At 36.3% G+C, this 23918-nt stretch overlaps 4 protein-coding genes across 5 annotated transcripts in view; 2 read left to right on the top strand and 2 right to left on the bottom strand.

The window, feature by feature from the left end:
- Window positions 1-7404, top strand: part of LOC114537219 (myoferlin-like) — a 30235-nt gene extending 22831 nt beyond the window's left edge. For both annotated transcript variants that reach the window (XM_028558352.1, XM_028558354.1), the window contains exons 41-58: window positions 95-254; window positions 620-684; window positions 823-930; window positions 1397-1528; window positions 2036-2155; window positions 2371-2406; window positions 2513-2604; window positions 3064-3234; window positions 3555-3700; window positions 3909-4051; window positions 4344-4528; window positions 5110-5157; window positions 5268-5358; window positions 5460-5559; window positions 5863-6059; window positions 6467-6576; window positions 6768-6915; window positions 7125-7404. In XM_028558352.1, coding sequence (XP_028414153.1) covers window positions 95-254; window positions 620-684; window positions 823-930; window positions 1397-1528; window positions 2036-2155; window positions 2371-2406; window positions 2513-2604; window positions 3064-3234; window positions 3555-3700; window positions 3909-4051; window positions 4344-4528; window positions 5110-5157; window positions 5268-5358; window positions 5460-5559; window positions 5863-6059; window positions 6467-6576; window positions 6768-6915; window positions 7125-7157 — 2085 coding nt within the window. In that variant the 3' untranslated portion in view covers window positions 7158-7404. The remainder of the gene's footprint in view (window positions 1-94; window positions 255-619; window positions 685-822; window positions 931-1396; window positions 1529-2035; window positions 2156-2370; window positions 2407-2512; window positions 2605-3063; window positions 3235-3554; window positions 3701-3908; window positions 4052-4343; window positions 4529-5109; window positions 5158-5267; window positions 5359-5459; window positions 5560-5862; window positions 6060-6466; window positions 6577-6767; window positions 6916-7124) is intronic.
- Window positions 7405-8397: 993 nt separating this feature from the next.
- LOC114537229 (vesicular glutamate transporter 2-like) lies at window positions 8398-14010 on the top strand. Its single transcript, XM_028558368.1, has 10 exons — window positions 8398-8501; window positions 9221-9685; window positions 10009-10208; window positions 10381-10468; window positions 10638-10733; window positions 10860-10987; window positions 11567-11716; window positions 12321-12453; window positions 12823-13061; window positions 13755-14010. The coding sequence occupies exons 2-10, from the start codon at window positions 9286-9288 to the stop codon at window positions 13872-13874; spliced, it is 1554 nt and encodes a 517-aa protein (XP_028414169.1). The 5' UTR covers window positions 8398-8501; window positions 9221-9285; the 3' UTR covers window positions 13875-14010.
- A 2203-nt stretch (window positions 14011-16213) lies between these two features.
- Window positions 16214-17667, bottom strand: LOC114537215. The gene is made up of 3 exons (XM_028558350.1): window positions 17581-17667; window positions 17025-17331; window positions 16214-16525 (listed from the first exon to the last, which is right to left on the bottom strand). Exons 2-3 carry the CDS (start codon window positions 17325-17327, stop codon window positions 16322-16324), a joined length of 507 nt encoding a protein of 168 aa, XP_028414151.1. The 5' UTR covers window positions 17328-17331; window positions 17581-17667; the 3' UTR covers window positions 16214-16321.
- A 4517-nt stretch (window positions 17668-22184) lies between these two features.
- LOC114537214 lies at window positions 22185-23641 on the bottom strand. The gene is made up of 3 exons (XM_028558349.1): window positions 23522-23641; window positions 22989-23299; window positions 22185-22491 (listed from the first exon to the last, which is right to left on the bottom strand). Exons 2-3 carry the CDS (start codon window positions 23292-23294, stop codon window positions 22288-22290), a joined length of 510 nt encoding a protein of 169 aa, XP_028414150.1. The 5' UTR covers window positions 23295-23299; window positions 23522-23641; the 3' UTR covers window positions 22185-22287.
- Window positions 23642-23918: the final 277 nt, after the last annotated feature.

The raw sequence follows: 23918 nt of genomic DNA, 5'->3' as shown, positions 1-23918 counted from the left end.
TTTTCGGACCCCGCTTTACCAAGACAAAAAATACCCCCAAAATACTAAGACATAAAACAAACTATATCTCAGTATATTACTTACGTTTCTATAGTATCTTCCAAGAGAAGAACTCTACATGCCGCCGATGAACATCAAGGTTCGTGACAACCGCTCATTTGGAAGAAAACCTGTCGTTGGCTTATGCAGTTTGAAATCCTTACATCACCACAGACGAGAACCACGTGATCAGATCGACGCTCCTGATTCTCAAGGTACGGTTTAGTAAAAATTTTTTTATTTTTCGCTGAAAATGGCCGAATTGCACACGGAGTGATTTGTAACAACAATTCGTGATTCAGATGAATGATTAAGATAGCCCCGGTACGGTGTTGGTCAACAGACATGGGTGGCAGTTTAGAATTCACCAACACTTTGTAGTGTCCAATAAGATACACCCTTTGAGGCCAAAAATGTCTCATTAAACTTGGAAACAACGAAAAATGTTTTTAACGAATAATAGAATGCTACCTGTAACCTTGACTGGAATTTAATTTTATATGAAAATTAAAGTCATAATATATAAAATTTAAATTCTAAAATTCCTTTTATAAAACAGTTTGTATTGTTTTGAATTTAGAGGGTCATATTCCTCCTAAGTCAGGAGCTCACGCGCTTGAGATTAAAGAAGAAAAGAAACGAAAGGTAGCCTACTTTGGCACATAATAACTTTTCCAACTGTTTTTTTATACCTTACAAGATAAGTATTAAGTGAAATTGAATCTATTTAAATAAAGGCATTTATAAATGTTAATTGACTACATATTGTATTACGTATTTTAGAAACACGACTCGGAAGAAGATTTAGATTGGTGGTCTAAATATTATGCCTCAACCGGAGAATTAGCGAAGTCTGGTAACTACCTGGAGAAAGGATACGACAAGATCAAGGTATAAGCAAGGACTATCGTCTGTATTTTAAAAGCTCACTCGCACTCAAATTTACGGAGTGTGAGATCTTAATATTCTCATAACGTTTTAATGGCGGTATTTCCAGCCGAATAAGGGCTTGATTTACCTTTCAGTGATTTACCTTACATCTTTCCATCTGTACATTCAGAGAAAACTTTCTCATTGATCAGCATTGACAAAATTTATATGTCACACTCAATGAGTGTGAGTGAGCTCTTTGAATACAGGCGTACGTAACCAATACACACTCATTACAGAGTACCGTTAATCTTTTACATTGAACATGTCCAATGATACAATGAGTTGCATATTTTGCAACACTTTCGGTTTGGTGTTAATAGTTTCCACCTTTTTTCTGCCAAACCACCATCATCAACGACCGTTCTTCACATCATGCCTTTCTTTAATGATACAAAGAAAAAAAGGTGTAAGTTGTTTTTTCCAGATATATCCAAGCGAGCTTGAAGAATGCGATGGATTTGAAAGGTTTGAAGATTTTGTTCAAACGTTCACCATCCGTCGAGGAAAGAATAGAACGAGGGAAGAGAGTGACGAACATACTGTCGGAGAATTTAAGGTGCGTTCTGAAACAAGAAGGAATTTCGTTTTAGACCAATCAGCAATTTTGTTTACATTTTCAGTTGCCCAATCAGAATGCGTAAATACTGACTACTTCCGGTAAAAAACTACATTATTAAGCGCTTTACATGAAGTATAAAAATTTTGGGCATCCTGATTGGTTTAGCCTGAAAATGTAAGCAAATAGGCCAATTAGTTTGAAACGAAATTCCTCCTTCTTGCGTTCTAATGAATCAGAAATTTGCAAGCTAAATATATTTTCTAACGTGTCTAAGTTTAATCTGGGAAAACGATGAAGAGGGGAACCTTCTATGGTTCCCCTGATCCCTAGGACCTTTCATTAAATAGATATCTAATTTCTAAATTGCTAGTCCAAGTGTTTCCTTTGGTATAGATGTAATATAGAAGTAATCAAATGCATAGAAACCAGGACATCAAATTCGTCAATAAAGAGACATTGGTAATAGGGACGTTATGGATTTAAACCGTTGTTTTCAAATTTTAGGGTACATTCAGAGTTTACCCTCTACCCAATAATCCGAAAGATCCACTACCTCCGAAATATTTACATCATCTACCCCCAAGTTGCCCAGTGGAATGTATTGTTCGTGTTTATGTCATAAAGGTAAAGACCTCCATTTCCAGTTTTCATTTAAATGAAACATCGCAGTTGGTTGTTGCAGTAAATTAGCTGCCTATAATATTTTCTATATTTTTTCTATTGGTTAACTAAAATGGAATCAAGCTGATAGTCCTTTTATCATAATATCCCGAAAATCGTGCCAGTTGATATCGCTAAGGTTTTTTCTATACCTAATCCATATTTTTTTCATTTTTCAGGGCATCGATCTCCAACCAATGGACGCCAACGGTTTGGTAAGAAATCTACGTAGAATCTCTTTTCAGAGTTCTAAGTTTGGAATAACATCTTAAATTGACTTAGCAAGTAATTTAACGAATTTGTGCGTATTTTTCATTAAAGGCCGATCCATATTTGGTAGTGAAGTTGGGCAAACAAAAGATAAATGATCGCGAAAAATATGTCCCCAATTCCCTCAATCCTCTTTTTGGAAGGTATGCGATTTGTAATAGCTCAAAAATCGTAACTGAGAAGTGATCACATCACTCAGATTAGTTCAAAGAATTGTTGGTCAATGATAAATACTTAGTCGTGGGAGAAGAGAAACAAATTCTTTGTATAGCTTTAGCAAACCTTTCAACCAAGGTTATCTTTTAACCTTCTTCCCATTTATTTCTTTGTCATAATTCGATCTGTTTAGCCAAACAAATTATTGAGAATACAAAAGTAATTAAGTAAATCTCGAAACCCAAATTAAAGAAAATCCTTCTTCAGAACAAAGTTATGATGAAAAAACTTCATTCAAACATCAATACAATTCAAATTTTGACATGGTTTCCCTCCGTCTCCCTTCCCCGTGTCTCTTTCCAATGCATTTCTACTAGGAACCGCATGCGCACGCCATTATTTTGTAATATTTATTTATTGAGTTGCGTCAAAATATAATATTTTAGGATGTTTGAGTTAACAGCCACTCTTCCAATCCACAAAGATCTTTGTGTCAGAGTTATGGACTACGACCTCATTTCCCATGATGACGTCATTGGCGAAACAGTGATTGATTTAGAGAACAGATTCCTGTCAAGTCATAGGGGTACCTGTGGTTTACCTGAAACATATTGCTTGTAAGTGCATATAGGAACCGCCTCAGGTCGAAACGCTTTCTTAACAAACCTCGCTCTGCCGAGATGCATTTGTCAGCAAGTGTCCCCCAAAATGCGGAAAATCAGGTCATAGCGACTCTCAAGAATGCAGAAGAGGGTCCGCTGGTAACGAATCCATAGAAACGGCCTTGTTCTCAAAAACACCACTTCCAATATGTGGTAAACGTGTCTCGAACGCTTAAAGTTTTGATGAAAATGATCTTAATACTGAGTTCGTTAAGCGATAAAGGTTCATCTCTCAAACATTGAGCCGAACCAGTGTTTTTTTTTGTCAACTTCAGATCTGGTCCAAACCAATGGCGTGACTGTCGTACTCCTAAAGAGTTGCTTGCTGAATGGTGCGAAAATCAGAGCCTTTGCAAGCCGCATTACATTGGCAATACTCAAGTCATTATTGACCAACAGACTTACACCCTCAGCGCTTTTGGTGAGTGTTGTTGAAGATGTTAATTATCAATTTTAGTACTGATTGGCTCCGAAAACACTATAACGAGCAAATCAAACGTCATGTGACATTAGGCTTTTCTCGTTTGGCGTCATTATGTTCGAAATCGAAGTCGAAGTCGAACCACTGTTAGTCTTGTGCTCTTGCATCTTTCGTCTGCAATGTTTTTTGACATAATATTTTCTCTTAGAACGAGGTCTTGTCATCCATTCCCACATGGGAGCGCCTGATCAGAGATTGGCACTTCACGTCCTGAATTCGTTGAATGTTTTTGTGCCGGAACATGTCGAGACACGACGATTGTACAATCGTATTCAACCCAATATTGAACAGGTAGCGTATGTGCTCCAAACCAGTCGACTCATCAATACTGGGCAAAATTTGGAAAAATTATTTTTGTGTTTAGCAGTCTTTGGGCATGCATTTTGATTTGCAAGTACATTTTTTTAAACGTTTCCACGCACCTCGAGACTGAGATATTGTACTCAACAATACACATTGCTGACTTTAAATTCAATTACATGCATGCCTAATTTACATACGGAATCCAGCACAGAATGCTCTAATATTGCAGATCAGATTGCAGGCAATTTTAAGAGATTTAATCCTTTTTAAATTGTTATAGGGTAAACTGCAACTGTTTGTGGACATCTTTCCCAAACATCTCGGAACTCCAGGACCGCCATTTAATATTTCACCGCGAAATCCAAGTAGCTACGAACTTCGCATTATTGTTTGGAACACAAGTGATGTTATTCTGGACGAAACCTCGATCACTGGGGAGCAAATGAGTGACATCTATGTGAAATGGTTAGTGTTAGACTATTATATTCAGATCAAGAAACAAACTCGAAGTTATAGGTTAAAATTTGGACGTTGCTGTGCTTAATTGTCGAATCACAATTTTTCTAATTCTGTCCACTCTAGTTTCTTTTAATATAAAGTGTTAAAAAGAAACTTCTTTCCCCTTGTTTTGCTAAAAATATTTTTAATAATAGCATGCCTATGACATAATTAGGAAATAAATTGCTTTCCGAGGGAAATTCGGTGAAGGTTCCTCCCCATATTTTCTTAAAATACAAAAAAAAAAAAAAAAACTTTGGATGTGAACATCACGTAAACCCGAGGTCTTAGTTTAAAGCGAGACAAAACTCAAGGTGGAGTTAAAATACCTTATTTTGTGTTTAACAAGTCATATCTTGGTTTATGTACAAAATGTTGACATTCCGGAGACGTCAGGTCAATTTAGTTGTTAAGCTCCGGAGACAACTTCTATATCAGTCTGTAAATATCACAATAATTGAGAAAACTCAGTAAGTCGTTCTAATCAAGCGTTCAAGATCGTGTATGTATTTCAAATATCGGATCATCGTATAATATTTGTCTTTTAGCTGGGTAGCAGGTATCAATGAGAAGCAGCGAACTGACGTTCACTACAGGTAATGCAAGCTAAAAGATCTAGACAAAACAACCGTCAATATCGGCGAAATGATTTTATTCTTTGTTACAGAAGACTTTTTGCGTTACTAAATATTCTCTGTTTCTTTAGATCTCTGGATGGCGAAGGAAATTTCAACTGGAGAATGGTGTTTCCATTTGATTACCTTGCTGCGGAGAAAATCATGGTTGTCAAGAAGAAGGTATATCGCTTTTGAACATTATCCACGTTTGACCGTGATTCGGGCATGGTTTGGTTGGCTTTTTTTGAAAGGATCTTTTGAATTTTTTCGTTTTCTTGCAGAGTCATTTCTGGAGCCTGGATTCAACTGAAGAACGATTACCACCGACGCTGGTGGTTCAAGTTTGGGACAATGATTCATTCTCGCCCGATGACTTCTTAGGTAAACTATATTTGGTTAAACTTCTTAAATAAACTAAAGTTGCTTCTATAGCCATTTAAAAAGGGATGTATATCTGCATGTAATGCTTGGCCTCTTCATTCACGGTCTAAGCAGCATTGCTTCCCCCAATTGACCAGTGAGTGTGTTGGCAGGTTGGGGTTTTATTGCCCCTAATTGGAAAATAAGTCCGGTTTAGTCCGCTAAAACCATGGCCAGGTGAACATTCCGTGGTGTTGAGAGACACTGTTGTATATAGAATTACCAAGGAACATTTGAATGATCTAACTACTCACTCATCATCAGGTGCGGCTGAGCTTAATCTTGACCATCTTACAAAACCTGCTAAGAAAGCGAGTAAATGTGGTCTTCATCAACTTCCTGATTTGGAAGATGCGAAGTTCCTGAGCAGTCAAAAGGAGGAGGTGTCGCTTTTTGAACAGAAAAGAATGTACGGCTGGTGGCCAGTGGTTGGTGAAGAGGGTGACGAAAGAATTTTGGCGGTAAGCGTTTGTAGAGCGTTTTTTTTTATGAGCCAGTTACTTGATGTAAGTTAACATTGAAGACGATTTAAGAAGTTGTAAGTGTTATTCCGCATTGCTATTCAGTAACTAGAACTACTTAATATTATACTACCTATTAGATGGGAAAGGAAATATTTTACAGTTCATCATATGGAGAATTTCTGGTAGATGAGAATTCTTTACAATTTAATCATATAATTTTAATTAACGCAGATATTTGTACGCTTGCGTACCTATTTTTTATTCTGCAAAAAGATCTAGCCTAATTTGATAAAGCCAGACGGACAGAGAGTTTATAACACGCCATTGTTATGAATAAACGTTATGTTATCGCTTTCTGTATGTCTGATATTGTGATTGAAATCTATGTTCTTTTACCATCTTAGGGTAAAGTTGAAATGTCCCTGGAATTATTAACAGCAGAGGAAAGTGCATTGAAGCCTGCTGGTCTAGGAAGAAACGACCCAAATGCAAATCCTGCCTTAGAGGAGCCACAGTAATACCTTGTTATAGTTTGTCCATTCTAATGAACCTTTCTTATAATGACGTCAAACGCAGAAAGCCTGATTTCACATTAAGTGTGACTGGTTTGTTAAGGCTGGTTCACACGATGAAATAAGCTCCCTAATAGGCTCGCTCGAGAAACAGTTGCGATGCTTAATTTTGTGGTAATCTTCCATTTTTCAGTCGTCCTGCAACGTCATTCCGGTGGTTCACGTCTCCTTGGAAATCAATGCGTTACATCATCTGGAGAAACTACAAATGGTATATCATTGGTTTCATTCTGCTTGTCTTGATACTTCTCGTAATTGGAATATTTTTCTACTCGATGCCGGTAAGTCATAATTTATCTTTATGGTAAACTCGAGAAAAGCTGAATAACTCCTCTTTTCTGCTATGTAAAAATCAAATCGCTGAAACCATTATTTAAATCATTACGGCATGTTAAAGTGGCGATAAGGTTTTTTTGAGACACCCTGTAGTGGAAGAGTTCAGTATAGTCATTGGTAAATAACTCGTATATTGCATGTTTTGTTTTCACAGGGGTACAGCGTAAAGAAGATTTTCAAAGTGTAAAATTCGATAATGAACAAACGCAAATTTCATCTCGTGGACAACTTATTCACAATACTAAGTCCAGTAGAAAAAGATATCGTCCTTGTCTGACAATAGTGATATTCACTAAATATTATTTTGCTAGTATTTTTGCACACAATGACCGGGATTCCATGGGGTTCTCAATAAACCAATTCATTGCATATGTATATTATATATTATTGGTTGTAATTTAAATTATTATATAGAATCAAATTGAATTAAAATTCCTAGAAAATACTAATTGCTCTATAATCTTGTATGTAGTCAGGGCGACCACTACGCACTATGAACAGCATTTTGATCTAGAAAAATCTCGTCACAAAATAAGTTAAATTCGTTAAATTTTGTAGCGAGTGTTTTGTAAAGAGTGTTCGAAATGCTAAGAAAACGTTAGCAGATCGTAAGAAATGTTCGCATTTGGCAACTGTAGATGCATCAGGAGTAGAATTGCATTGCAAGTTTGCAAGGAAAGTTGCATAGTGTAACACCGCCTTAACATTTGATGAAAAAGATGTCTATTTCCGGCATTTTACAACATTTTGCAACGAAACGTGAGGATCTTTCCCATTTTTTTTTGCTCCTTCCAGCCATGACAGAATTAATTTCTCCGGGTCTATTTACAGACCGCATTTCGCAAGCGGAATTAATTCATGCATCTTTAGCACTTACTGTAATCAATCTTCAACAATCTTCCTCTAGGCTCTAATGCCTGGTTTCCATTTAGTTTCGACTCGCAAGCGTCGTGAATATATATGTCAAGGTGGCTGATGACATCGAATATTTCTATGTGTGTGCAAGGAATAAAAACAAAATTACATCCGGACTATTTCTTATCTGTGAAAATGACCTGTGCACGACACAATTATACGACTAAATGGAAACCTGCATGCATGACTTAATATACATTAAATCTAAAAATCTGGGCCTTAAGGGTTGATAGTTGTCAAATACGGCCGTATTACGCAAAGTACTGTCTCCTACAACTGATATTCCTTACAGGTATTGCCATTTGAAAATGTTTGCCGAAAATTTAAACGGCGAAGATGGTCGATGGTCAGTCCACCTGTATATTATCGTTTTTTTCAAAAAAATTGTCGACCTCTGGGAATGTTTTAAAAGAAAACTATCGCTAAATAACAATATTTTTTTAGCAATTATCCCTTTACTGTAGTGAAATATCCTCCTGCCCTAGTTTTATATAGTAATATAATTACATCGCTGCATGATCATAATTTTAGCTAGCGTTGTAGCCACCTGTCAATTTTGCAACGGTCTTTGATTTCACGTTATGGCGGTGTTGTTGAAATAATGAAATACATACAAGTAAGTGTTTTTATATGTTTTAAACTATTTTATGGATTTCTAATGGTAAAATATCGAAGAATTTATGTTTAAAACTATGGTTTGGTTCTTAGGCCATTTAGACGTGTTTCAGAAGTCAACAGCAACATACATTGTATGAGTTAAATGCTGTTTGTTTGTGAAGCTGTCTTTTAGTTTTAGTTGTATTAATGTTTATTTCAACCTCGCGTATTTCAAATGCTTGTTTAAAACGCTTTGTCGTTGGATCGCTAAATAAATTAGGCTACGGAGGCACCGATTTGTCGTTTGATTTAAGCGAACCTCGTTAACAGACTGATTATAATTGCTTCTGAAGACAATTGCAAAATGACAGATTTTGATCGAGAACAGCTATGGTTGACTCCTGCCGCGCGATCAAATCTTAAACGTTTTTAATTTGTATGTATATACTAAATTAAGATCTTATTCCATCCTTTCAAACCCAGCAACGCTAAATCTCGTACAAGGGACTCGAGCAGCATAGGAACTTTCTTTACAAAGTTGCTTCGAACGATTTGTACTCGTGCAACGCTGCCGATGCAAAACTGACTGGTCCCATTCTCATTTCACAGTTCTCACCCTAAACTGCATTATTTTTATGAGCATCTTTTCTGACACAGTTGTGCTTATGTTCCTTTACTGTCATAAATATCATTGTCGTAAATCGACATTTAAAAACTAGCTTTTGCTTTGTATTCTAGTAACCACGTGTAAGATGCTTCTTGAAGATATATAAAATTTCCCGCCATATATTGTTTTCATCCAAATGGATTCAAATTTGGAAGACACCAAGAGTGGTACAAAAAAGAGGGATATTTCTGAAGAAGACAACGAGATTGCAACAAAAAATGAAGGTGAAGAATTAAACAGACAAGAAAATATCGAAAAACAAGTTGGTGAAGGAAGCTCTGAATTGCTCGCGAAACAGGATGAGGAAGCGAGGAAGGACTCGAGAATAGCAGAATCTTCAAAATTTTCTCTTTCCTACGGAATTCCAAAACGTTACGTGCTGTTGCTCTTAGTGTTTCTCGGTTTTGTGAACATTTACGGTTTGAGGATCAATCTGAATGTTGCACTTGTTGCCATGGTGAATAATCGCACGTATACACGTGGTGGAGTGACTGTCAGCGAACCAGCCGAATTCCACTGGAACTCGAAAACACAAGGTAAACTTATGGCTAGGCTGTTTTCCACTATATCTGCTTTGCCCGCACAGAAGAAGCTGCCCGAATACTCGAAGGTGTTTTATTGTAATTGTAAACGAACCTGCCCTAGGCCTGTTTCAGTCGTCGAACTTTTCATTTGCCGAACCTAATGTTAATGAGCTTAAGCCTTAAGACAATTTGCATTCTATTCGGCACATAAAAATTTCTACGTCTGAAACGGGCCTTAAAATTTTAAAGTTAACAAATATAGCCAAAAGAACATGATGACTATATGCATACCAATAAAAATGTAACGCTATTGTGACGGTTTCTTTTTTCATTAGGTATTGTATTAGGTTCATTTTTCTATGGTTACTGGGCTTTGCAAGTTCCAGGCGCGTGGATCGCGATGAAATTAGGAGGAACACGAGTGTTTGGATACGGCGTTCTGCTCTCTGCTCTGCTCACTCTATTGACGCCAGTGGCAGCGAGATATAGTGTCGGAGCTTTGATAGGACTTCGAGTATTTGAAGGTCTATTTTTGGTACGTATAAAATGCAATAAAAATCAATCGTGCTTTGTTGCCAGGGTGTTTATTTCACTTTTCGATGACAGTGTTAAATCCTCGTTCTTCCACTAGTTACAAGCACAAATGTATGATGAGTTACCCTCCCTGTTGGCATGCCAATCATATGACAGAATATTTACATTCATAGGGAGTTAGTTATCCTTGCAATCACGCGATATGGAGCAAGTGGGCTCCTGTTTCTGAACGTAGTACCCTCGTTACGGCTGCTATTGCTGGTAAGAAGCAGTATAATATTGCTTTGATGAAATCTAGACTTGTTTCCAGTAGGCAGATGTGGCAGGCAGTTGATTTTCTAAAATATCTTAAAATGGTGAAATTAGTGGCTCACAATGATAACCTCTGATATACTATTGGTAGTGATTAATAATGTTTTCTAATTCTCAGGTGCAGCAGTTGGAAACATTGTTGCTCTTCCACTGACTGGGTTATTGTGTAAATACGGATTTGATGGTGGCTGGCCCACTGTCTTCTATTTTTTTGGTATGAACAAGTTTTCCAGAGGATTTCAAGAATATGTCTTAGGCAAAATGGTTTTCATTTCACCTGAAGTCAGATCTTTGCAGCAGTTGTTTTGGTTTTCAAATAACGTTTAACTTCTTGATCTAGGCTCAATGAGCATTCTGTGGTATCTTATTTGGGAATTTTTTGCCTACGAATCACCCGCCGTGCATCCGACGATATCAGAAAGTGAAAAAGATTATATCGAAGGGAGTATAGCGGATGAAAAGATCGAAGTAAGTTTTCCTATATGCAGCTGATACAAGTATATGGCTGTTCTTTTACGATTAATATTAAATCATAGTGCGCGAGCGATGATTACTTTTCACCTAATGTTCTTGAAGACACAAAATTCTCCTTAGCTGAATCAAATTCCTAACGTTACAAGTCTACACAAGCTGTAATCATTGTCACCAGCGCGCTGACAGCCTAAATTTTCATGTTTATTTTCGAAAGATCGTCCTCCTTGAAATATAGCTGTGTACCTGTAGTATTCATTGTACCAGTAGAATTGTTTATATATCTCCAGCGGCCTAATTTATAAGTGTCGTTTTTTGGTAAAATACGGCACCTAATTTTTGCAAAGGAGGGAAGTTAGTTTTACCAGAGTTTCAACCTTCCTCCGGGAGGAATCGAAGTTCTGAAGACCTTCTTCAAAATTATGTGACACCATTGCTCTTGATTTCACTATCGAATAGGGTCTATGGTTCCACTATTGAATAGAATCTGCCATTTTACATTAAACGTTCCTCAAATATAGTGATGCCCGCAGCTTCTTGCAGCTCTGGGCTTTATGTTTTTGTATTGTGTTCCAGAGCGACTGTCCGCCGTGGGGAAAGATTTTGACATCGCCACCGGTTTGGGGAATAAACATTGGACACTTCGGAGCGTGCTGGGGATATTATACACTCTTCACAGAAATGCCAACTTTCCTGAAGGATATTCTCCATTTTGACATCAAACACGTAAGTTAACCTGAGGAAAATTGTATTTGAGTACAATAATTCAGTTCCTTTTTGAAATTCTTCGGAGTCTCCATGTCGACATATCAAAGTCCATTTATTTACAGAGATAGTTATCCTTTTTATCCTGGAAAATTTTGGGCGAATGAAAATCCACGTCAGTTAGTCTAATGTCTGCGAGTTCCTTATGTAATATTAGGATATCTGGATGAAAAGCAGAGCTGTAAAGTGGAAGACGGCCCTGCGATAAGAATTTTGTCAAATTTTTTCATGTTCCGATTTTTTTCCATCAAAACCCTACTTCATATTCATTTAAAAGCAGCGCAAACCTAAACGTTGTTAGATATTTAGACAACACAACGTATTTCAAAAATTATAGAAGTTCAAAATGTAAACCGTTTGTTTACATACGGACTTGACTTCCACTTTAAGTTTTTTTGTCTGTGCGGACTGTGAGCTGTTAAGCTGTGAGCTGTGAGCTGTTAACAAGGGCAACCAGCAGTACTTGGGAAAAACTCTCCTGACTCCACTGACGAGCATTATACTCGAAATGAATTTCATTTTCTTAGCGTATCTGCTCAGTTTTACGATCTTCAATTTCATTTAGATGGGATTTCTGGCAGCTTGTCCATATATGCTCAAGTCAGTACTAGGACCTTTAGGAGGACTTTCAGCAGACTTTCTTATCAAGTACAAAATCATGTCAATACGAAATGTTCGTGCTTTGTGTTACGCTATAGGTAAGTATTTGAAATTTTATTCTTATGGGCTGTTTTCCATTGTCCCGTTTTTCATATACGTACGCACATGCAGTAAAACACTAAATCCTTTTATTATATACACAAGCGCCAGATATGAGGTATGCTGCAATTTCATTGGTTGGCTGATATCTGTTTAGTAGAGAAAGTAAAAAAAAATATTTGGGGAGTTGAGTGAAATTGAAATCCAAGCTTTAGTTGATAATAGCACACCAAAATGTACCGAAAGGGCTGCAAAGTTTGTGTATATAATAAAACAGTTATCGTCATCCCTAAGTAATAACGAACGGTGACCCCCTCATTACTGTACACCTTAAACAGATTCAATTCGTTTCCTTATTTCTTTACCAGGTTGCATATTTGCTGGTATTTTTATTGTCGCCACAAGCTACGCGACGCAGCGATATTTGTGTGTTATATTTCTTGTTCTTGGCGTCGGTTTTTCTGGCATAAATGCGGCTGGTTATGCCGTCAATCACTTGGACATAGCTCCACGCTATGCTGGGTTGTTGATGGGTCTGTCGAATACGTTTGGTTCCATGCCTGGATTTCTCAGTCCTATGCTAACTGGATACATCGCACATTCTAAGGTAATGGAACTGAATAAGGAATATATTGCCGGAATTTTTTGGCATCGAGCCTGCAGTCCGCTGCGGTTTTGCAAAAACAAAACGTAGGCAAATTAAATATTGGGGTGCGAGAAAAGGCTTTACATTACTAAATTCGTATTAGCAGTAGCCATTTCTCTAAAAACGCCATGTAAATTGCACAAATGTTGTGTTAAACGCAGTATTTGACAGCAGATTATACCAATATTGTGTAGCCGGGGAAATTTAATTCGCCAATCAATCTTTTATTGAAAAAGTCATAATAAGCTTTTCCACAAGGCTTATCAAAGCCAGCATAATTTTGAAGATATGGCAGGCGAAGGTTTAGGCAGTTTACCGCTGACTTCATTGGGGTCTCAAATGTCCGAGACTCTGCAGATAATAAGGTAACAGAATGCATACTGAAAATTCATGGCAAGAAAGTCGAAGACTTACAAATTTCGCATTTTATGCGCTTTAAAACTTTTAATAGCTCAAATATAAGTTTACAAACCAGTTAAGCGTGTTTATTTGCTAGGGCTTAATTGTATGAAATGTAGTGCCATGGAGCAGTTGGGCGACCATACGGAAAGAGCAAACCTCAATTTGTAAGCATTCTCCCCTCTGGGAAAAAAAGCAAAGAACGAGTTGGACGGACATGCCTCAATTATTGTTGCTTTTATTTGCCCATTTTAGGATCCTGAAGAATGGAAAATTGTTTTTTGGATAACACTTATAATTTATGTGGTAACTTCAATTATTTACGCCATACTTGTATCGGGGACGAAACAGCCCTGGGCAGACAAAAAATCCTAACTTTGTATAACCCGAGAATTTTATGGTATGGCCCAAGTGTTGTGTTATAGAAATGAAATACCCTAAAGAACAACATGTTGTAAACCAACGATTTTATCTTTAAAACAAGTTAAACAAAGAAAACAATTTAAAATCAAGAGGCTGTTCTTCAGAATAAATTTCATCCTATCAGTATTTTATTTATATTGTATTCTTGTAACGGTTTTCAATTTTTAGTGCGATATTACTTTATTACAAGATTTTTGGATATAATTAAATGTACGAGTAGCCGATTGCCAGCCGTTTTCTATACATCTACATGCGTGATTGTGATATGTAATGACAGGATTTTCCTGTCCTGTCCGATCCAAAGGAGAATTTTCCTGATTGGAAACTAGCCTTTAACAACATTCTGTATTTCCTCTATTGAATTGGAGGCGTGACTTGTATCCAATGTATCGTCCGCAAAAATGCTGGGTTTAGCCATGTTTAAGCAACTTTCCTTGCAAATTGCAATGCAATTCTACTCATGCAGAGGCATCTAAGGTTGACAATAGCCGTACATTTCGTACGCCCGGGAACACTCTTTGCAAACTAAAATCCCTTAAAATTATAATTGCATTGCAAGTTGCAAAGAAAATTGCATAGTGTAATTTTGACTGCAATACTCAAAAACATTTGTCGTTCCCTTGGCAATTTGTTCTAAATGTTCATGTAATGGATTATTGCGGTTCTTATTACTGGCCTCAGGCCACACCTCAGGCCTGCTTAGCGTGATGGGGAACTGGTGACAAAAACTGGTCAAACCGGTTAATTACAGTAAAATCACATCTGGTCGCCTGTTATCGTGTTGCTGCATTCGCTTCGTCAATTCACAGACATATACAACCAAAATAAGTATCATATGCATAAAGGTAAGTTGTGTGCTACTTTACTTTTAACTTGTTGTGTTCAGTCAATGTGTTAAACGTTTTATGGCCTGCACAGTTTTCCAGTATAAACCACGGCTTTATTATTTATACTTTGGCGAACTATTATTATTCATTGTGACAGTTCAGTAATTTATACACCATTCGTTTTGTGTTGTATATTTCGTTGCTTACAAACGTTTGGTTTCCCGAGGACTGACATTTGATTTTGATCTGTGAGGAATATAAGTTTGCAAACGTTTAATCATCTCACTCCTACTGTATTCCACAATCTCGTTTCATACGCCGTATTTTACATGTGCTGAATATATTAAAGACACAAGTTATTAATGAGACATTCCAGCTTAGTATCTATATTGTCTTTATATATAAAAAATTTAAATATTTAATGTTTCGGCAGGTGTGAAATGCGTATACAGCGTATAGCCTGGTTTTAATATAACACAATTCGTCATAATTCGTCGTAATAGAGAGCATGCACAATTCAACGAGAACGAACGACTATACAGGGTGTCTCAAAAAAAAACCGCAACCTCTTAAATATGCAAGAATATTAATATTGTTCGTGTTTGCACCATAGTTCAGCTAAAATGACTTTTAGCATTGTAAATGAAGGTTTAAGTTGTATTAATGTTCTTGCATATTTAAGTTTTGCATTTTTTTTAGACACCCTGTATATGCAGTAATGTTAATAAGTCTTGTTAAATATGTCGTATATGTTATACGAGTTAAAAAACTATACGAATACTGTCCGGTGAATAACGCTATCCAGCATTCCTGCAACTACGGCCTCTGAATTTATTTTGTTTAACAAATTTAGTTGAACGGCTACCAAGGTTAACTTCAACACTGAATCTGAAGTCAGTGGTGCATGGAAAACACAAGCTCGGAATTTCCCGAAGGATACTAACTATTTAATTCCGATATGCACTCAAGTGCATGACTTGAGCTGTATAAAATCCTAATACACTTTTACCTGTAGTTAGATGCTGTTTATGTGATCTCAGGTACCCGGGATACTCTGGTAGAGATCGATAAACTGATCATAATCATATTATAGCAGTTAAGACGCAAGGATTTAAATGGAAGGTTTTTAACTCGCCTTGGCTTATAGGGTCACCCTCGATTAGAGATAGCCCTAGTGGTAGGGGAAACTTTTATCCATGTAAACACTTTGCCTCGGTTTCCAGGGTTAACTTTTCCTTCTGGCGCGTGCGCAATAGCGAATAGAACATTAATTATATTAGCTTTGGCGGGCATAGCGGCTTATCTTGCGGGCAAGAATGATAAATTTGCAGGGTTGAAGTTCAGTAGTTCATTCAGTAGTTATAGGAAAAGCGTGCAAAGATAGTTATGTGAAATTTTAGGATTCAAATTTCCGAAAATGTATTAAGTCTATATGGTAAGAGATTAACGAGAATATATATAAAATGCAATTCTAACATTTCTTTATTCATGATATTGAAAAAAAAGTGGAATTAAAGTGATATTAAAATGTAGTATTTAATGCACAAATCCCGAGGGGCTCTCATAGCCCATTTAAAGTTTTTCCACTTTGAAAATTGTGTCGTGATTGAGACCAATTGTCGACACATCTGGGCACTCGCTCTTAGAAATTGTCTTGCTCTTTCCATCTGTTGTGTACAATTTCCAATTGCCTCCAAATACAATGATTCCAGACACACCGCTCGCCCCTTCCCCAGTGGGAAATTCGGATTCAGTAGATGTGGTGTCTGTGTAGGTCTATATTAAGTAAAATATTACATGTGAACTATTTATAAAACTGTCTATCATTTGCAACACAACACTGGTATTAAAAATCTAGGCGAGTTGAGAACGTATATTAATGTGCACAGAAACTGATTTGTTCAGATAAAGCAACAAAATAAAGTGCATATATATATATATATATCTTCGGGCAGCGATATGTGCATGCCGCAAAGATTTACAAAGAAGGAAACACAAAGGCATGCATTCATATATATAGCAATGCCATTTCGGTAATTACATTACAACTAAGTAGAAAAGAGGTTGAGCAACCAATTGGCAACATAGCCTTTAAATTATTGCTTGGCCCTTAGCCTCGCCTCCATGTTGTTGTGATTAAATTAACACCGTGAAAAGCCTATCATTTATACATGTTTTGAACATTTAAACCGATTAGATTGATTGAAATAAAAATATGAATTTAAGACAATTCTTGCCAAATTTATCTGGGAGAAATGATATAAGACGAACTTACGAAATTTTTCCCCCAAAAGCTGTGGTGTTCAAACAAACAAATGCCATTCTCAACAAAATTGATGGTTTTTACAGCAGTGATTGGCGTCGCTCCGTTGTCGATCTGTCCAAAGCCATTACCTCCATATAGTGGAACGAATTTATACTCCCATTGGGGACCTTGAGTATTGTAGATAATCCAGTTGCCATAGTCTACCACAGCTTTCACAAAATTGTTTTCTGCTGGGATAGATTCATTATCTTTCTCATACGTTTGCTCATTGCCATTCTTTTTTGTCAAGGTTATCTTATTTTCTTTGGGCATCGTTCTTGAAGGAAGTAAAATCGTCCTTAATTAACTATAGTCTTTAATTAAGATTAAATGTATATTATGTATCATATATACATTATATATATATATAATAACGGAATAACAGAATAACTCAAAGGCGTTCAAAACTTAGCCGCGGCGTTTGAAAGCAATGGATGATCTATAGGAAGTCAACAAACATTGTCATTCGACTCTTTCTGCATAAAACTGATAAAACGGTCTTCATTATTCAATTATTTCAACCTACCTTTCAATTTACTGTGATTTTCGAGATCAGGACAAATCAATTCAGCTCAGCTTCAGCGCTGGCGATTCTTCTCTGATTCAATTCAACTCCGCTCTATATTTATAGTCAACGGCAGACGTGCAGGAATTTCAGCATAAATCAATTGATGTGACTAGAATGTTCAAATCAATTGTTCTGCTGCTGTTCAAACGGTTCCTATTTTTAACCAATTCACAGTGGGTGCTTATGTCCACATCACGAAATATGAATGAAATAAAGGCACACTCATTGGGCGGTTTGTGGCCAGATGTCTTTGGATAAATTCAAAGTGTCCGCTTAAGAAAAAGCTGTGAAAATGGCATACCACTCGATTGCATACCTTGGATTACGAAAATTATAGCTAGTTTAATCAGAGTTTATGACAAAACAATATCAAAAGCTCTCCTCCACTTAGACCTATAATCTCCTCTTTCAATTCATATAATTACAATTAGCTAAATACTTCATGCGCTCTACTCAACCCTAAGGAGACTACATCACTAAGGATTCATTTTTGCTCGTTAATTACTATCACGAGCTACCATTACCATACGCATACGAAATAATTTCATGATAAGAGGAAGCTTTTTTAAGAGGAACTTTTTTTTTGAAATTTGGAATTCTGCCAGGTCTGTGTTCATTTGCGAAACCTTTTGTCAATTTCATCTTCCTTTTTGAACTTAAAGCACTAACCTGTACATGAAAATTTATTGTGAAAATGATTGATTCATTTGTTAAGCCCTTTCAAAACGACCATTTTCTATGATTTATTCTCAAAATCAAATTTTCAGAAATTCAGCAGCTGTTCTCGTTTATCGCTAAGGGTTAATAAAATTGCACCCATACCAAGCTGTATTGATTACGTACGTATACTACAGAGAATATCAAACGAAATCGCCGCATGTTGACACTGCTTGCTGACCTTTCCTGTATTGTTGGCGTGCACTTCATTACCCGTCGGTCTTTTAGTCTAGATGAGACACAAAGCCCGTCGTGTGGTAGTTTTTTACCGTCAGCAGGGCGTATTTACTTGGGGTTGCATCTTGCCTTGGTAGTCTATTTATAAATCATACTACATAAATTTCTTATTTTGTTCGCACATATTTTGTTTTCTACCGGTGTTATGGTAATGACATCTTTGCATGTTTAAAACACATGATTTCTACTATTTACTTCCTACAAAATCAAAAACATTTTCAGTTTTATGGATGCTATATCTATAGTGATTTAAAATGTATTGTGGTGTATAAATTTACTTGTCAGGATATATTTCCTGTTACATTGGTAAACAACCCGCGCCATCTTGCCACAAGATCAAATAACACACCACCTCTGAGAAAAGCTCACACATTTACAAACACCTACAGAACCCTAACTGCTGAAAACGAATTAGCCACACCCGCTCTTGCTTTTTCAGTCTAGACACTGCAAACACCTCCACTCTTAAACTCAAGGAAGCTCTGCAAATTCGCAAGCACAAACCAGACCTATAACAAACAGGTTCAGCATTTTAATACAATTTTCCAGTTATAATTTTGTGTTGTCTTGTCTTTGTCCTGTGACTTGTATCATGTTATGTTGTCAATCATGTTTGTAAATATTCTAGAGAGTATCAAAGAGTATCACAGAGTATAACCTCGCTTGTATCATATTTCTACCTTATATTTCAAAATGTAAATAATTATCTCATTCGCACTGAAGATGGTTTCTGGTTAAGTCGAAATATGTTTCCAATAATAAATTTGTCCCTTATTTCAAATGCTTGATATCCATCTTAATTTAACAACATATCCTCAACAATACACCCATAATTAAATGCGTATCTCGAACAATCGTCATTTTATGCGATAATTCTATACGCAAAATATCATTAATTCGTACCCGTATCATTATATCATTTCATTCGCTGGTTTGCTTTATTGGCAAATAATTCAATAGTATTGTGTTTATAGTAAATTGTCAGTCATAGCATTCTGAAATCATGTTCAACTGAGGGCTACATTAGCACAAATTATGTAACTGCGTAACGTATATTTTAGAATTCCAAATTAAAGACTAGTCAGTGATGAAAAGTTCCTCTTATCACTTAATTAGCATTATGTGCTTAACAATACATCAATAATTAAACGCGTATGTTGAACAATCGTCATTTCATGCGATCATTCTAGACGCAAAATATCATTAAACCGTATATGTCTTTCGAACATTTTCAGCTATTTCTAAATGATGTGTTGACGTCTTATATAGTAACGTTTCAGTGATCATTGAATTAGTATTTTCACCTAAATTGTTACTCATTCTCAAATTAATCATGTTCAACTGAAAGCTATATTAGCTTAAATGATATTATACATATACCTATACTGATCGAATTAGCATTGTCACCACTCATTCCGTTTTATGATTGTCAGTTAGAGTACATTTTAGTACAAATGTAAGAGACACGGATCGGAAATGAATAATGTCGCCTCGCTTATACCATCTGTGCATGTTGTGAAAATTATCTGTGTATGTTGTGAAAATCATCTGTGCATGTTGTGAAAATCTTTCATGGTTATTGAAGCCATGCATTTTACAAATGGTCACTGAAGATCAATTTCAACAAGTTTCATGCAAACTTCATCAATACACTTAATGAACGGATAATAAAACGTGCCAGCTTAATTTCGTGTGGCAATTGAGCGGTATGGGGCCAAATGTTTTAAATCAATGTTTCCGCCCTAGAAAAAGCTGTTAATATTTCTTCCATGGCATACCTATCATCAGATGTATACAGATGATGACTGAAAAGCATAATTTAATCAGAGTTTAGGAGATAACAATCTCAACAGCTCTGCTCCAATTAGACCTATATATATTCTCGTTTGTTGACGAACTTCTTGAACTTGACCGCAGCTAGTGGATGCTTTCTTATATCTTTCGACGATGAAAGGTTTTGTATAAATTATACTAAAATCCCTTTGAACGACACTATTGAAATTTCGGTCATTAGGGCAATCTCATTCTCGACAAATCTCCTATTTTTTCTTCTAACAATAACGGCCTTATGCACATTGGCTTATTTTACGACCAAATTGATGGTGTGGCAAAGGACCCACTTTTAGCTTCGGTTCTGGCTGATCTTTTCATGGGCTACCATAATAATAAGTAAAGCGGAAAAAAGCCTCTTTTCTACCAATGACATCCTCTTAATGACATCTTTTGCATGTTTAAAATTGAAAATGTGCCAAACTATTTTTCGATTATTTAGACTCACGACATGATAATATCAGGTTTACTTTTGGAACGGAAGGACATTTCTTTCCCTGATATAATCATGAAGAAATATACTACTACGTCTTCGACCTCCGTGTATCACAAGAAATCTTACATCGACCTTTTGATGTACTATTTTAGTTTTACATCATTTCAGTATAAATCGGGTTTCATGAAAACTCTTATAGATCGCATCTACAAAGTTACCAATGCGGAGGACGGCCTTAACGATCTGTAAGAACTCACACACTTAACGCAACTCGTTCCCGAAAAATCTGGTTGAACGCGTCATGAATTTTTACAACAACAGGCAAAACGCACAAACAACAAACAATCTTAACGCCAATTCGCCTCAAGCAACAACAACCCAACGTTCAATATTTCAAACTACAGGGTGTCTCAAAAAAAAAGGAACCACTTAAATATGCAAGACATTAATACAGCTCTAAAGCGCAATAGATAAGCACCTCTGGGAATTGAAAATGGCTCTTAATCCTTCATTTAAAATGCTAAAAGTCTTTTTAGCTGAACTATGGTGCAAACCCAAATAATATAAATATTCTTGCATATTTAGGTGGTTGCGTTTTTTTAGACACCCTGTATATACAAAATGAATTAATGTCAAATTACTGAACAGAAACTCTTCTATCCATGGAAACACTTTGCCTCGGTCTCCAGGGTTAACTTTTCCTTCTGGCGCGTGCGCAATAGCGAATAGAACATTTATTATACTAACTTTGGCGGGCATTGCGGAGTATTTTGCGGGCTAAAATGATAAATTTGCAGGATTGAAATATATCTTAGCCCGCTGATCTAAGCCAATCAGTAGAATGACTAAAAAGTACATTGCATAATTTTTTATACAAAAATTACCGTTTAAAGTTAATATATAATAGTAATACAGTAATATGTGGCACAAGTTAAGTGCGTTATATCTTGGGTCTATAGAGAAACAAGAATGCGACAGAAAAAACTGTGCTAGCCGCTTTTAACACCCTGCCTGCATGTGCAAGCAAAGCAATTATAACCAACAATGAATAAAAGGCGCTTCCGGATGCTAGCTGGTACGCGATCTGGTCATAAGAACAAGATAAGATGCAGTTGAGTTTTGAAGCTCCTATCATCTTTATAAAATGTTTTTACTTTTGAATTTTCCAGCCTTTTGCTGATTAGCAAAACCCACTAATATATTGCGTATCTACCATCCGTAGTGCTTTGCATTCAGCAGTTATAGGAAAGGCGTGCAAAGATAGTTTTGAGAAATTTTAGGATTCAAATTTCCGAAAATGTATTAAGTCTATATGGTAAGAGATTAACGAGAATATATAAAATGCAATTCTAACATTTCTTTATTATATTGAAAAATAACGTGGAATTAAAGTGATATTAAAATGTAGTATTTATTACACAAATCACGAGGGGCTTTCACAGCATTTAAACTTTTTCCACTTTGAAAATTGTGTCGTGATTGAGACCAATTTTCGACACATCTGGGCACTCGCTCTTAGAAACTGTCTTGGTCTTTCCATCTGTTGTGTACAATTTCCAATTGCCTCCAAATACAATGATCGAAGACACACCTTTCGACCCTTCCCCAGTAGGAAATGTGGATTCAGTAGATGTGGTGTCTGTATAGGTCTATAGTAAGTAAAATATTACATGTGAACTATTTATAAAACTGTCTATCATTTACAACATAACACGGGTATTAAAAATCTAGGCAAGCTCAGAACGTATATTAATGTGAACAGAAACTGATTTGTTCAGATAAACAACAAAATAAAGTGCATATATGTATTTTCTGCATTTCAAGCAGCAATATGTGCATGCCACAAAGAGTTACGTACAAGGAAACACAAAGGCAATCATGTATAGCAATGCCATTTTGGTAATTACATTACAACTAAATAGAAAAGAGGTTGAGCAATCAATTGGCAACAAAGCCTTTAAATTATTGCTTAGCTTGGCCCTTAGCCTCGCCTCCATGTTGTTGTGACTAAATTAACACCGTGAAAAGCCTGTCATTCAAACATGTTTTGAACATTTAAACCGATTAAATTGATCGAAATAAAAATATGAATTTAAGACAATTCTTGCCAAATATATCTGGGAGAAATGATATAAGACGAACTTACGAAATTGTTCCCCCAAAAATGGTGGTGTTCAAACAAACAAATGCCATTCTCAACAAAATTGATGGTTTTTACAGCAGTGATTGGCGTTGCTCCGTTGTCGATCTGTCCAAAGGCATTACCGTCATATAGTGGAACGAATTTATAATTCCATTCGCCACTAGCTTGAGTATTGTAGATAATCCAGTTGCCATAGTCTACCACAGCCTTCACAAAATTGTTTTCTGCTGGGATAGATTCATTATCTTCCTCATACGTTTGCTCATTGCCATTCTTTTTTGTCAAGGTTATCTTATTTTCTTTGGGCATCGTTTCTTGAGGGAAGTAAAATGCTCTTTAATTAACTATAGTCTTTAATTAAGATTAAGATTATATAGCGGAATAACGAAAATATCGGAATAACTCAAAGGCGTCCAAAACTTAGCTGGCGTTTGAAATGAGTGGATGATCTACAGGAAGTCAACAAACATTGTCATTCGACTCTTTCTGCATAAAACTGATAAAACGGTCTTCATTATTCAAATATTTCAACCTACCTTTCAAGTTATGGTTATTTTCGAGATGAGGACAAATCAATTCAGCTCAGCTTCAATTCTGGCGATTCTTCTCTGATTCAACTCAACTCTGCTCTATATTTATAGTCAACGGCATACGTGCAGGAATTTCAGCATGAATCAATTGATGTGACTAGAATGTTCAAATCAATTGTTCTGCTGCTGTTTAAACGGTTCCTATTTTTAACCAATTCACAGTGGGTGCTTATGTCCACATCACGAAAGATGAATGAAATAAAGGCACTCTCATTGGGAGGTTTGTGGCCAGATGTCTTTGGATAAATTCAAAGTGTCCGCTTAAGAAAAAGCTGTGAAAATGGCATACCACTCGATTGCATACCTTGGATTACGAAAATTATAGCTAGTTTAATCAGAGTTT

The sequence above is a fragment of the Dendronephthya gigantea genome, unplaced genomic scaffold (genome assembly GCF_004324835.1).
Source record: "Dendronephthya gigantea isolate DGI-Jeju-01 unplaced genomic scaffold, DenGig_1.0 000154F, whole genome shotgun sequence".
Taxonomy (NCBI): domain Eukaryota; kingdom Metazoa; phylum Cnidaria; class Anthozoa; order Malacalcyonacea; family Nephtheidae; genus Dendronephthya; species Dendronephthya gigantea.
This window is presented reverse-complemented; position numbering and strand designations above follow the sequence as displayed.

Coding starts and splice junctions, on each gene's coding strand:
- LOC114537229 (XM_028558368.1), top strand. CDS start 9,286: ATGGATTCAAATTTGGAAGACACCAAGAGTGGTACAAAAAAGAGGGAT. Junction 10,469..10,637: donor CGTTACGGCTGCTATTGCTG/GTAAGAAGCAGT, acceptor TCTAATTCTCAG/GTGCAGCAGTTGGAAACATT. Junction 10,734..10,859: donor CACTGTCTTCTATTTTTTTG/GTATGAACAAGT, acceptor TTCTTGATCTAG/GCTCAATGAGCATTCTGTGG.
- LOC114537215 (XM_028558350.1), bottom strand. CDS start 17,327: ATGCCCAAAGAAAATAAGATAACCTTGACAAAAAAGAATGGCAATGAG. Junction 16,526..17,024: donor GCTTTTGGGGGAAAAATTTC/GTAAGTTCGTCT, acceptor TACTTAATATAG/ACCTACACAGACACCACATC.
- LOC114537214 (XM_028558349.1), bottom strand. CDS start 23,294: ATGCCCAAAGAAAATAAGATAACCTTGACAAAAAAGAATGGCAATGAG. Junction 22,492..22,988: donor ATTTTTGGGGGAACAATTTC/GTAAGTTCGTCT, acceptor TACTTACTATAG/ACCTATACAGACACCACATC.